This window comes from Alosa pseudoharengus, unplaced genomic scaffold (genome assembly GCF_046254945.1).
Source record: "Alosa pseudoharengus isolate Yale_2024_CS ecotype anadromous, Long Island Sound unplaced genomic scaffold, YU_APseudo_1.1 YU_APseudo_1.1_scf_20, whole genome shotgun sequence".
Taxonomy (NCBI): Eukaryota; Metazoa; Chordata; class Actinopteri; order Clupeiformes; family Clupeidae; genus Alosa; species Alosa pseudoharengus.
In genome coordinates this window covers 3553792-3568632 of record NW_027468664.1, presented here as the reverse complement: position 1 = coordinate 3568632, position 14841 = coordinate 3553792, and the positions used below count along the sequence as shown (strand labels likewise).

The 14841-nt window shown below is 38.4% G+C and overlaps 1 protein-coding gene across 1 annotated transcript; it reads right to left on the bottom strand.

The window, feature by feature from the left end:
* Window positions 1-677: 677 nt before the first annotated feature.
* On the bottom strand, window positions 678-2081 carry LOC143136817 (zinc finger BED domain-containing protein 5-like). The gene has a single exon (XM_076297489.1). The coding sequence runs from the start codon at window positions 2079-2081 to the stop codon at window positions 678-680; it is 1404 nt and encodes a 467-aa protein (XP_076153604.1).
* Window positions 2082-14841: the final 12760 nt, after the last annotated feature.

The window sequence follows — 14841 nt, the reverse complement described above, 5'->3', positions numbered from 1 at the left end:
AACCCTCGGATGCGCATTAGAACTTATTTCGGTAGGTCAGCACTTGTGAAGCGCAGGCTTTTCCCAAACTGGTGGTGCTTAAAATGCTATATAATACAACTGTGTTCAAAGCAGGATGAGGATAACCTAAGGTTGTATGTGAGCAGACAATAACTGCTTTGAAAATAAGCCATTTAACATTGTTTCACATTACATCCCATTGAACTCATTCCATGTAGCCTATAGCAGTGGTTCCCAACCTTTTTTGTCTTGTGTACCCCCTGAGCCTTTTTGTCATACCATGAGTACCCCCTCACTCATACATGCTAATGATTATTCAAAAGTATAACATAATTGATTATTGAATGAAAATAACTTTATTTCATCTTCTTTAATTCTCAGGCATTTTCTTAATTTTAACTAAAATTAAGCATAAAAATGAATAATATGTTGCCTTGAAAATAAATAAGTAATATTAACAAATAAATAAATATGAAATCAAAATAATCAACTTGTCTTTGCTATATATATATATATCTTGTAACATTTAGGCCTACCACAAAAAAACCTGGAGCCCCTTTGAATAAGTCCCCTTTAAACAGGCATTTAAACTTTAAACCAGGAACAAAACACTTACCAAAATAATATTCAGACTCACTAATAGGCCTAGCAGTTTCTTTTCATCAGTCATGTGAGCTTTAATGAGACACTTGAGCTTGCTTGTCTTTCATAAGCTTTGATAGTTCTGGGGGCAGTGTGGAAACAGCTGTTACCAGGCTGGTCTCCACATCCAGTCTGTTCCTCTGCTTGGTTTTGATGTGTGTCAAAGCTGAGAAGGTCACCTCACACATATAAGTAGAACCAAATGGCAAAAGTTCAATCAGTGCATGTTTTCCCAGTTCAGGATATTCCTTCTCCACATCACACCAAAACTCAGTCAATGTCTTCTCAGCATATGCCATCTTCAGCCCACGGTCAGATGATAATTCCATCAGAGGCTCCTGCAGCCTGGCAGGAAGGCTGTTGCTGCTCTCACTCACAATGAATGGGTTCCTCACCCAATCCAGTCTTTCTGACTTGTTTTCAATGTCCTGGAAATAATGACTGAAATCAGTGCAGAGTTTGGACAGATGTGCTTGCACCAGTTTGACCACTGGACCCCTGGCAACATCAGTGGTGGCAAGATGGGCATCGAGTAGTGGGAAACAGCTCACATCTCCCCCATCACATTTCCTCTCCCATAGTTTGAGCTTTTTTGTGAATCCTTGAACTTTGTCATACAATTTCAGGATATGTGACTCCTTCCCCTGAAGTGATAGGTTGAGCTCGTTACGTTTGGTAAACACATCAGCAAGATACGCCAGGCGTGCCACCCACTTGGCATCCTCCAACTCCACAGCAAGAGGATGCAGATGCTCCGTCAAGAACACAAAAACTTGATTGCGAAGTTCATGAAGTCTCAGTAGCGTTTCCCCACGAGACAGCCAGCGGACGTCTGTGTGAAGCAATAGTTGATCGTGCTCTGTGCCGTTCTCATGACAAAGAGTTTCAAACAGTCTGTGATTCAATGGCCGAGATTGGATGAAATTTATTATCTTCACAGCATCATCCATAACAGCACTTAAATCAGGGCTCATTCTCTTGCTAGCCAGTGCTTCACGGTGAATAATACAATGCATCCATTTAATGTCGGGATTTACCTTTTTTACGTGTCCAAACAGTCCCTTTACGCGCCCCGTCATCGCAGCTGCTCCATCTGTACAGATGTGGCTGCAGGTTTTCCACTGCAGATCATGTTCTTTGAAGAAGCTGTCTATAACTTGGAACAATTCTTCCCCAGTTGTCTTTCCTGGCAGCGTTTTGCAAAATAAAATGTGCTCGTTTATGTCCGACACATCTTTGTAACGCACGAAGGACAGGAGCTGCGCTTCTCCACTCACATCGGTCATTTCATCCAGCTGCAAAGCGAACTGACCGGCTAGTTTGATTTTGTTCACCACTTGTCCAATAATATTAACAGATATGTCATTGATCCGACGGGATACGGTGTTATTCGACAGGGGAACTTTCTTGAGTGCGTCGGCTGCTTTCTTGTCTATCATAATTTCAGCCAAAGCAGTCGCTGCAGGGAGAACGAGTTCTTCAACAATTGAGTGAGGCTTTTTTGATTTAGCCACAAGCAGGGACACTGCGTAAGGCCTCGAGTGCTTTGACTGACACACTCGTGGCTTTCATCATTACAGTCTGACCAGACTTAAATTCTGACAGCTTTCGTCGGTAAAATTCTTCACTTTTATCGACACTTCCCGAGTGTTTGGTGCTCTGGTGTCGCTGTAAATGGGCTGGCTTCATCGCACTATTAGCCAGGACTTCACCGCAAAAGAAGCACTGAGGCTGCGGTGGGTCCGCAGAAGTAGAAATGAATCCATATAATATATATTTTTCACTGTACTGCCTTGATTTCAGTTTGGCCTCTTTCTTGCGTTTCTCGGTGGGCTCCTCTGAACTCTGACCTGAATCAAGAATAAGCGGACGTTTCAGCCATTTATCCATAGCTTACCAGTATTTTTCTGGCTGCAGGTAAGCAGCTGTTTTGATTGTGTGATTTTGGCGCGGTTGTGCCACAGACTATTGTCTCCCTGGGGAAACTGATGCACTATCATTTTTGATGGGATTATTAGGCCTACTTATCACTTTAGAATTTCCACGTACCCCCTGCAGTGTGCTCGCGTACCCCCGGTTGGGAATCACTGGCCTATAGGATTGCAATAATAATGATAATAATAACTTACTATATTGCAGAATTCAGTGTCAGTGCACCACCATGCATACTAGTAGTAGTAGAAGGCAAGCAGTGGGCAGTGTGCTCTACATATCTATCAAACCACCTAGATGGTGAGGGTGGCACAAAACAAGGTCAGGGAAGCCTTCATGCATTGTAGAATGTTTTGTGGTCGGAAAAAGTTTAAGAACTCATGCAAAAGGCTATTGATTTGAAGGCCCGTTGAAACTACAATAAATAGGTCTAGAAATTAGGTTTATTGTGTGTGTGACTTCAGTACTGTTCATATTGACATTTTAAAAGCAGACTTAAAAGTAACTCAAAAGTTACTTTCTCTAGTAACTAATTACTTTTGATATACAGTAATTGGTAAGGTAATTCAATTACTTTTGAAAGAAGTAACTAGTAACTGTAACTAATTACTAATTTTCAGTAACTTTCCCAACACTGGTAATAATTCAGGATTAAAGTGATTGGTAGAACTTTTTCCTAAAGCATGACATCACATCAGCATCAACTACGTACAACGTTTGCATCCTCTCATTCCCGCGAATATCTTGCAGCAAGCAGAAGCCCTGGTGATTTGCGGTCAATGTCGTTGGAAAATACAGGTAAGTCTTGATTACATTTGGTCGACAGACCGAACAACAAATATTGTTTAAATCTTTGAGTAGTATTCACCTTAACAGTATACTGTTGCTTATGAACTTTGTACTTTTTTGCAGTTTGGTGTAACCTGCTGAATGAAGTAACGTTACAAGAAGGCGTGCCGAGTAACGGAATATACACTTGTGGTATGTGCCTAGATACTCTTGTTAGAGTGGTATGTGCCATAACATTCGCTAATTATAGCATGGACCTGTGGCCAACTCCGATAGCCAGTTGGGTCACTTGATCGCCTTTACTTAGCTTTGAAATGAACTGTAGGGCTAAGTTACAGCTCCTAGGCAATAGCTAATGTTAGCTTAAATAAAAAATGATGTTGAAGAGGACACGAGACCAAGGGCAGTTGTCATGGATGCACACTAACGTTAGCGTTATTTTGACTGAAGCTAGCCTCATAGTGCTAGTTATGTCAGAGATTTGCCTGAATGTTATTATATCGCCTGAAGGTTATTACCATTAGCGTCATAGAGAATGTCAAATCACTAGAATAACAAAATACCTGTCAGGATCTGGCCCGGACTGTTGGAGTTTGTGCCACCCTGGTGGCCATTTTGTGTATTGTCCTGTGTTTGTTTTTGCCTGTTCCCCATGTGCTTTGTGTTACCTGCCTGTCACCTGTCTTTGTCTCCACCCCATCTCCTTATTTGGTCTGTGTTTCCTGTCTTGTTTGTTTTCCCTCCATTTCTGCCTCCTCACCTGTTCCGTTGTCTCGTTGGTTTCGTCCAGTCCTCTGTCTCTCTGTTAATTGCTCTGTGTATTTCTACCCTCCTGTCTCTCTGTTCCTTGTCGGATCGTCTCTCTGTTTGTCTAGTCAAAGTCCTGTATGTAAGTAAGAAATTCTTTAAATGTAAAGTTCGTGTTTAAAATAAATTCTGTTTTGTCTGTAAGCCTGCCTGGTTGAGTCTTGCACTTGGGTCCTCCTGCACAACCCTGACAATACCTTTCTATATCACTTACCTTAGATCTGACAAGTCAACGACACAGAAATGGAATGAATAATATACTATACTACACTAGTATAGTACAGTAACGTTATCACTATAAAAAAAATTAGAAGCTAGCTATCTAATCTCTAATCTAAGTACAAGTGCTTACTTAAAATGCTAAAACTATTATGACTATGTTATGCCTATAACCTATTGTAACTTATCCTAATATAATGTTATCTCTTAATGATATCTATAAAACACCCTAATATAATGCTATCTATATCTCAGTCTCTCTCTCTGCAAATGTTTCTCTCCAACCGTCAAAACCCACAAAATAATTCAACTTACTGAATATTTAAGCAGACTATATCGCACGAGACAATCTATAGAATCAGTCTATATGTCTCGTGTAATATAACCACAATGTAAGCTAAATGTTACGTTTTTGAAAGCAGGGCAAAGGTGATGTCAGATTTAAGTAATTCATTTGTTTCGTTAAGTGGAGTTTTAGATTGGTCTAAGAAGTAAACATTGACAGATGTAGGTTTTGCGGAGATTCTGGTCTGCAGCAGAGTTTATCTTCATGTGATTGACTTTGCATAGATGATGTCAATGCTTGAGATGTAGTCTTTCCAATCATCTATTAGTGTGATACACATTTGTCGTGATTTTAATTGGGCTTTCTGTAATACTATCTGATAGATTACAAATGCAAAGTGCATGTCACAAAGCATGTGTTAAATCTTACCTTCCTTTTTTCTCCCATTGTCGGTGACCGATCTGAAGATGCTGGGATCCACTATTTCAGATGACCACAGTAGACAGCAGGACATCTTGACACCTTGACACCACTGACTCAGTACTGATAGTGTAAATTTGTTACTGTATATCAATTAGGTTATATTAATGTAGACCTAGTATTTCTTCACTGTTTTAGGCACTTAAAATCGCATCCCCAAATACCCTAAGTTCTATACTTTCTCCTGGCAGCAGTTAAGATGATCACATATGCATTTTCTGCATCATTTCTGTACACTGTGCTTTCTACATCAAATGTATTAGACACACACACAAACACAGTAAATAAAGTAGACTTGTAAGTGGCTTGCATCGTCTCCCATTCTCTGTTGTTCGAATGAATACGCTAACGTTATAGCTGCGAGTTAATTACGTAGCAAAAGACACTACAACTATTTAATGAACCATTCCCTTCCCTGAAGGCGGCTTTCTCCCGGTTGGCACGGGAGATCGGGAGATAGGGTTGGTGAGAGGTGACCTGGTGCAAGCGGCACTTTTCAAAGGTGCTCAAGTACGCAGTGGAACAGGCCTGTACGCCCGACACCATCAAGAGCAGGTTCCGCTCTACAGGCCTGTTCCCAAGACAGGACAGCGGTGGACGACTCAAAGGTGAGTTAGCAGAAAAAACAGTTTGACATTATGGGTCATTCCATGTGAAAACAGCCAATATCAGGGTATCATGTACATGGTACCTCAGATTTTGCTGAAAAGCTGTGAAAATATGCCTTATGTTACCAAACAAGGGAATCTGAAGTTTCAGGTCAATATCTCGGTTTGCCCGTGGTATCCATTTGAATTTCGGGTGCCACGGCCCTAATTGACACATTGGAATTTTACATTTCATCTTTTGGCATTTTTGTATGGAATGTTTTTGGTGCCAAAATTAAATAAATAAATGAAATATGAAATCAATAAATGAAATATGAAATAAATAATTAAAAGTTTAAATAAATAAATAAAATATTAAATAAATAAATAAAAAGTTAAATAAATGAATAAATAAATAAAAGATTAAATGTAAAAACCATATATACATTGACAATGACATTGTCATACATTCCATATCCACGGTCTTGCAATGTGCCATGAAATAAATAAATACGTCAGTCACCCATCAAGGCGGGACCTAGCCGCTGATTGGTTGCTGCCTGAAAAAAAAATCAAACTTTGTGAGCATGACTGGCTGATCAGAATAAAGTAATTGATAGAAGCTAAAAGCTAGTGCTACTGCTAACAGCCATAAGCTAGGCATTTTCATTCAGAAAGATTGTGTGTTCTATGTTGCTAACTCTTGGCTGTGAGTTATCAGGACGTAAAAGCATAGCATCTAGTGCTGTCAAAAATCCTTGTCGGCTGCTGAGTTACAGTATACCCTCATATTGAGAACTAAAAAGTCTCTGGAAAGTTGTGGACACTGCTTGGGCAATGTACGTTAGCAAGCTGGCACTGACACTCACATAATAAGAGTTCACGGCATGGGCATCTCAAGCTTTATTGTTTATGTATCATATAACAAATGAGGTGAATTCAGCTCAAGTGAAGTTAACTGGGACGTCTGGGCACCCTACTATAAATAGAAGCAATAGCAAAGTCGTTTGCCATAGATAGAAGTTCGCTTTCTGTAACTAGCTAACGCTTGTGCTAACTGTTAGCGCTAGCTCTAGATGTGCACATAGCATGTCTATCAACCCTCAGACACAGCAAACAGACCCATCAAATGACAGAACGCTTTCACGCCTGATATCTTCCCAAAAGTATGAATTTAGAATGAAATCCTTGTTGTTGTATGTTTCGTGAGTTATGATACAAGTCTGAGCTATGTCCTTAGTCCAGTGTGGTTCACAGGTAGCAAGCCAGTACAGTCTGACTCAGAGCTGGATCACTTCGTTTTATTTCAGGCAGCAATCAGTGCTTAGGTCCCGCCTTGATGGCTGACTGACGTATTTATTTATTTCATGGCACGTTGCATGACCGTGCATATGGAATGTAAATGTCAATGTCAATGTATATATGGTTTTTACATTTAATCTTTTATTTATTTATTTATTTCACATTTTATTTATTTAATCTTTTATTTATTTATTTCATATTTCATTTATTGATTTCATATTTCATTTATTTATTTAATTTTGTCACAAAAAACATTCCATATTTTTGGAAGCCCATAACGTCTGTTTTAACAGTGGCTGGAAACTGGTGTGGTAGTTCACTGTAGCCTGTACTACACAATTCTGGAGGCAGAATCAACATTCAAAGTCTTAATAAATGTTGACAACATGTGTGATTTTTCACTTTCTGGGTGGCCCTAGCACCACAATTAATGATCATATTTATTCTAAACAGGATTATTTGTTATATGTGGGAACCTTGCTCTTGCCAAAATTTATTTGAAGGGTATGGTACCACTGGTGGGGGTTTCATGGGGGTCCAAAAACACTCTCCGGCAGAGGTGACTCTTTTGGAACCCCATATTTGGACCCCCAAATGACCATGTGGGCACTTGATGATCCTAATGGGATTTATACCAGATAAAGATACATATTTGTTCTTTCTTTTAATTAAATAAAACCTTTGACTATGAAGCTCCATAATATGAATTTTATTCTTCATAATGCACCATTTTGGACATTGTTTCCAGAAGTCTGGAATGTAGATCAGGGAGAATTTAGTGATGATAAACCATGAAAATAGTGGAAATAACTTAGTATTATGCTCAGTGATGGCAAACAATTAAATACTGAGACTGTCCCATAGTTTGAGAAACACTGCTCTACACAACACACCACAGGCTCACACAAAGCCAACGCAAACATACTTTTGTTTTGTTTCATTTTGTGTTTTGGTGATTCAGAGTTAAATTGCAATTTGTTAAATGCTTATGTTTATCTTATTTTCATGATGTTTATTTTGTCACATTTTCAGTAAATGAGTGCTACTATGAACTCTTAAAAATGAATACTTGAATCTTCTTCATTAGTTTATTTAATATTGCTGACGGTGGTTTTATTTTAGTTAGTGGCAGGATTATAGGCCTGTCTGGCCTCATCATTGTGCCCACAACTGGGCTGTCTCTCCAATCTGAATGCAGCCGTCAGAAGAATGCTCCCTCTGGGTGGGCAAAAATGATCGGTCAAAATTTTAGTTTTAATGGAAGGCTGGGCAAGCACCCTTTCAGCAAGCTTCGGCTGTGTGAAGCAATGATTGGTAAGCTGTTATTGTTATTATTATAATTAGGGTTGGGTATTGTTTGGGTTTTCAGTGGCTAGCCCCTATTGGTGTTAACAGTTGGAGTGTTTAACAACTCTAAACTATAAATGTGTTTAAGGAGCATGCCAGAAATTGCATAAAGTAAAGGCGGACGAGGCGGAAGGTGGTGACACGCACATTGAGCTTGCAATGTTTTACTTGTTTTGAACTGTTACAGTTAACTTTAGGCTACAATTTGAACAGTTGAACTGTTACAGTTTCAGTCAATGATGTTGAAGTGGTAAGTAAACTAAGCAATAAATCAGCATTGACTTAGTTATCGGATGATATTAAAATGTAGTGAAATTATTTGTGGTTGACCTGGAGCAATGTATATTACTTTTAGGGAACGTCTGGCAAACGTACAGAAAGCTTTTCTAGGCTACCATGAGTGAACCTTCGGAAGGAACCTGTTTGGCTGAATTTTGGAGAATTCTGAATGTTCTTTACTGAATGTATTAATTAAAAAAAAAAAATTAATTGTGAGTTTGTGTCATTGAGTTTTTAAAGGTCAATACAGTTTAGAAGTAAAAAGAAAAGCAAAAATTCTAAAATGCTAAAAATAAATCCGAAAAAACTGAATTTGAAAAAAAAGAAAGAAAATAGAATTTGAAAAAAAAAAAACAACTGGGCTTAGTGAGCGAGCATACGATAAAAATTATGATAATGGTTGACATTAACAATACCACTTTTAGATTTGAATATATATCTGTGAAATGGTAAATGCATGCTATATTTGTATTTGCCAGATTAGTAAAATAGTTGTAGATGCCAGATTAATAAAATATTTGAATGTCTCGTCAATCTGTCTCATTTGTTCATTGTTTGTTCTCACACACAAAGACCTTCACCTGCAATACGATAAGATAGCAGATAGCAATTAGCATAGCAGTTAGCAATGAGCAGAGTGAAAATGACGAGGAATGATAAGGAAGAAAGAAGAGTGCCGTATGGACTTATTTTAATCAAACAACTTAAGGTGGTACCTGTAGTGTTTGTAAACTTAAGGTAGGTACCCGTAGTGTTTGTAAACTTAAGGTAGGTACCTGTAGTGTTTGTAAACTTAAGGTAGGTACCCGTAGTGTTTGTAAAGCCAAATTTCCTTTAAAGGATGGTTCACTACCAATTTGCACTGGCACCTGAAGACAAAGCACCCTGGGGTCCAGCTGTTCCAAGTGAGGAGAGAAGAGGAGTCACATGCTGGATCCTGTTCCCAAGCGTCTTCAGAGGACTCCAGGGGCAGGCTAAGCTGACCCAGTTCATGTCTCGGCTGGCAGAAACGGTGGAAAGGGTGAAACATATAGTGGACCACTTTCATCGAAGCTCCTTGACAGCAGAGAAGCTAACATTCATTGCTTTAGGCATAAATGTATGTATTATTAATGCACAAATGTATTTGTTAAGGCTATAATATATAAATATATTTGTTCAATTATTAATGCATAAATGTATTTGTCTATGCATGTACTTGTTTAGGCATTAAAGGTGAACTTGGCAACTATTTCAACTTGATAAACCATTTAGAAATCATTTGGGTGGTTAAATTACCTGTTCCGGTGAAAATTGTGACTTTCCCCACTCTCCCTAGCATCCCCAGGCGGAAAACCAACCTTGAAACATTGGGACTAACGTCCTGGTAACGGCCCCTTCACATTAGTACAGTAGATATACGGCGGAAGTCATTCATTTCCTATGGAGATTCGCAGACCGCTGAGTGTGAAGGAGGGATAAGAGAAGTGAGAAATAAGAAACTTGTGTTATATCGTGTTTCTTACCTTGTAACGTCCACATTGTTCTGCCGAACTTATGCTAACCATTTCGCTAGCTTGTAAACAAATCCAAGTGCTTAATCGTTACTTTCTTCCACAGTTTGAAATAGCATAATGCACAACTTCTCCAGCAGAGGGAAATATAGCAAATCCTACCAAGGGGGGCATTAACGCTTAAATGTATTTGTTTAGGTACTAACGCATACATGTATTTGTTTAGGCATTAATGCATAAATGTATTTATGTTTATGCGTAAATGTACTTGCATACACATTAATGCATAAATGTACTTAGGCAAAAATGTATTTGTTTATGCATTAATGCATAAATGTACTAGTTTAGGCATAAATGTATTTATTTAAGCATTATTGCATAAATGTATCTGTTTATGCATTAATGCATCAATGTACTAGTTTATGCATAAATATATGTGTTTATGCATTATTGATTTGTTTATGCATCAATGCATAAATGTACTTGTTTAGGCAAAAATGTATTTGTTTATGCATTAATGTACTTGTTTAGGCATTAATGCATAAATTAATTTGTTTAAGCATTAGTGCATAAATGGACTTGTTTAGGCAAAAATGTATTTATTTATGCATTAATGCATATATGTACTAGTTTAGGCATACATATATTTGTTTATGCATTAATGCATACATGTACGTGTTTAGGCAAACATTTATTTGTTTATGCATTAATGTATGTGTTTTTGCATTAATGCATAAATGGACTTGCATATGCATTAATGCATAAATGGACGTTTTATGCATTAATGTATTTACCTTTGCATCAATGGACTAGTTTAGGCATAAATATATTAGTTTATGCATTATTGCATACATTGATTTGTTTATGCATTAATGCATAAATGTATTTGTTTAGACAAAAAATAATTTGTTTAAGCATTAATGCATAAAGTTTATGCATTCATGCCTTAATGGACTTGTATTTGCATCAATGCATAAGTGGTATTTGTTTAGACATCAATGCATACATGTATTGGTTTAAGCATTAATGCATAAATGGACTTGCATAGGCTTTAATGCATAAATGTACTTGTTTAGGCAAAAATGGATTTGTTAATGCATACATGTACTTAGTGTGGGCATAAATATATATTTTTTAATGTATTATTGCATAAATAGATGTGTTCATGCATTAATGCGTAAGTATATTTGTTTAGGCATAAATGTATTTGATTATGCATTAATGCATAAACAAATAACATTTTCTATAAAAAGAGCACCTCAGTACTTTATAATGCTTAAAAGCATAATGTGTGAATAACAAATATTTTCTTCAATTAGTCAGACGCACAGACAGGTGACCCAGTGCCCACTCGAGTGTGCAGCTGCCATTTTAAACATGGACTTAAGAGGGGTCCAACATGGTTCCCAGGACGTGGGCACAATGAATTCCTGTTGAGGAACGCCAGGCCCTGGATGAGAGCATGAGCCAGCCCACACAGGAGAGCTTGCCTATAGAGGGTAGTCCACGTATGCCTCAATTTTTCAGGAACTCTGCATCAACTCTTGATGGAAATGCTCCTGCGGAAGGAAACTGGCTTCCCAGACGGGCATTTTTAACATCTTTGTTGTCTGTGTTGAGATTCAAGGAGCCTAATTGTGTACTATACAGGGTGAAAGGTAGAATGCCTGTCAATTGATGACCAGATCCTGATGATACTGATGAAGCTACACAAACCTGCATCTTGGTCAGTTGACTTTCATCTATGTTCTGCAGAAACATAAATCTCCAAAATCCCTGGATAAAGTAAGTTGCAGTGAATTTGGATGACTTTCATTTTGCAGAGCCCCACAACAGTGCAGCGGCAATACTCCTCCCTCCCCTCCCCCTTGTATAACATTGTACCTAAATAAGAAAATGAGAGTAGACAAGTGCATCAACAAATTTGCCATAAGGCCAGAGAAAGGGAGTTTTGTGAGATAGGTTAAAGGTCAAACCAGAACACGCAGAGACAGGATGGCCGGAGTAAAAGTAGAGTGTTCCACAAAACTACAAAAAGGTCTCATCAGTTACTACTGTCACCACAGGCAAGAATGTATGGATTAAATGGGAAGCAAGAAAGCTCAGTGCGTAGGCTTAGTCGAAAAATTAAACTTTACCCTAAATCTGTCCTATCATATGTTTGTAACAGATTCGAAAACTATATGAATAATTTCTAGTTTAATGCTGTAACGCAAGCCATTTTTAAATGTAGATGTTGTTATCCAGCACCTTACAGCGCACCCATCACAGAGCCGACATTTGCCTCAGAGTTATGTAAATCTTCTACGGCTTTGTACTCAGCAAAATGATAGTACGATCAGCATGTCACAGATAATGCCTATTTTAGAGGACATTAGCAGGCTGTTTCCAGCTATCCATCTAGGTGACCACAATGATCCGGATCTAAACACAGACAATCTAAATAAAGAATAAACATGCTATAAACATCATGATAAGAACGGTGTCATTTTTGTTTATGAAATGTCTAGTGGTGACTGTGTTACTGAAAGCCTTCAGCAATAGATCTAGTTAATTGTCCCCAGAACCATCATCAATGTCCAGCATCATAACATACTAAAAGACATTCATATCTGCCAGGGACATTGTCTTTTAAATGAAACCAGCATAGGCCTACATATTCCCCTGAAGTCTAAGGAAATATGCGAACATCTTTACAAAGACGATGTAGCTATATTAAAAAGTGACGATTGTAAGTCAAGGCCGCCTATACAAAGCATATATTTCAGATCCTGGGTCATTACCCCTTCCCCCTAAACAAAAACTGAACAAATTGTGGCAATATCATGAAGTAATCGTTCCTATAATTATTTTGTCACACTGGGTGTTTGTCATAATTATGATTGATGCTCAAAATATAAACAGCAATGTCATAGAGATTCCTGTTAAAGATTCTCTCGGTAAGTTCGATAATGAATTTGAACTTAGGTTAAGATTAATTCAGAGGTATCTCAGAGTTCAAAATCTAGACCTTTTTAGCAAGATTGTTAAGGTTACATTCCTTGTAAGTATAGAACATCAATGTCCCACATTTACTCAACAAAATGATAACAGCAGCTGAGGTTTATATGTGTGCTTGTTTGCAAAGACATTTTTTACAGGTATAAATCAAATGAGTAGGAACGGACAAGACATGCGTACTGTAATGCAAGAATAGACAAATAGTGAAGGGTGAAAATTTTTGAACACAGTTATACTGTAACAATGAATTTGGTTGTGAGTGTTGGCTATATAGAGTGTGGTAGTCACATATTTTTATGTTGAGAAAGCGACACGCAAACACATTTCTGGCTCGATTTTCTACTTTGAATTCTTCAAATATTAATTTTTACGACCATCTTGTGATTGAAAGTTAGGCCGTTTTAATAAGGCTCTTGAATCATCGAGTCGGTTGCATTGCTGGCCACCCAGGGGGTCGTTTCTAGAAAAGTTAGCAACGACGTTGCTCAACCACCATGGTACGACGCAACATGCGACCAAACAACGACATTGTTACACCTGTTTCCAGAAAGCATCGTACCTGTGTCGCAATTCGCTACCTCCGACGTTCGAACAATGTAGTTCCAACAACGTTGTTGATGATGCAGCGATAGATATCATTGGTGGAAACAGTGGCAACGTGTAATACCCCACCCCTTGAAAATTCTCTGCCACAGCCTATGTTGACATTTTTCTCATTTAAACCAAGTGATTAATGCTGGCATTGTCATTATCATCTGCAAAAATCTAAACCTATTAATTGCAAGTATATAAAACATTTTACTGAAGCCGACCAATATGTGCCATTATTAGTGTTAAATATCTATGTTGGAAAAAATATATAGCCTGGACGAATGTCTGGGTATCCCATAGATTATTAACTGTCCCGTGGCTTAACGGCAGCGCGTCGGTGCACTGCGCGCTCGGCCGGAGTTCGCATTCTATCTCTTCTTTTCATCTCTGAGTAAGAGTAGGCCTACGAGACAATAGGTTTTGACCATACATATTTATGTATATAATTACTCTACATCGAGAGACCATAGGTACAATATATCAGTCAAAAACAATTGAATCTACATGTCACACCAGTTCACCTGCAGGTAGCGAGAAGCAAGAGGAAAATCTCACATCAGAAAATCGAACCTACAACGTTGGGATAATAAGTCATCTGCTTTAGCCACTACACCATTTAGCACTGCTGATGTAAGGGTCTGTGAAGATTATAATACTAAAAGCAAGGCAATACTTAAATTAACATAAATAGCAAGAATGACCCAAGTAGGGGAGTCAGTGTCTTAATCAAAATTAAGCTACAGGATAGATCAATCATTGAGTCACGAGATAAACATCCACTTCGCAAATTTTGGTTAGGCGGTTGTGATTTTTGGTTAGGCGCTCCGGACACCAACAGGAACTACCAAGGAACGACACAAGTGCGACTGCCTAGGGGCAGTAGTTCAAACGACTAAACTTTGCGTCCTTTTTTGCGATAGACAGTTCGAACTACCTTTTCTAGAAACACCAAATCCAAGAACGATGGAGCGTACTACCAAGGTTGCGACGCAAGTTAGCAAACGATGCTTTCTAGAAACGACCCCCAGATCTGCAAGGCGTCGGGACGGACATCACCATTGGTGGGCATGGAGAAGGGCCCGAGCAA

Coding starts and splice junctions, on each gene's coding strand:
- LOC143136817 (XM_076297489.1), bottom strand. CDS start 2,081: ATGATAGACAAGAAAGCAGCCGACGCACTCAAGAAAGTTCCCCTGTCG.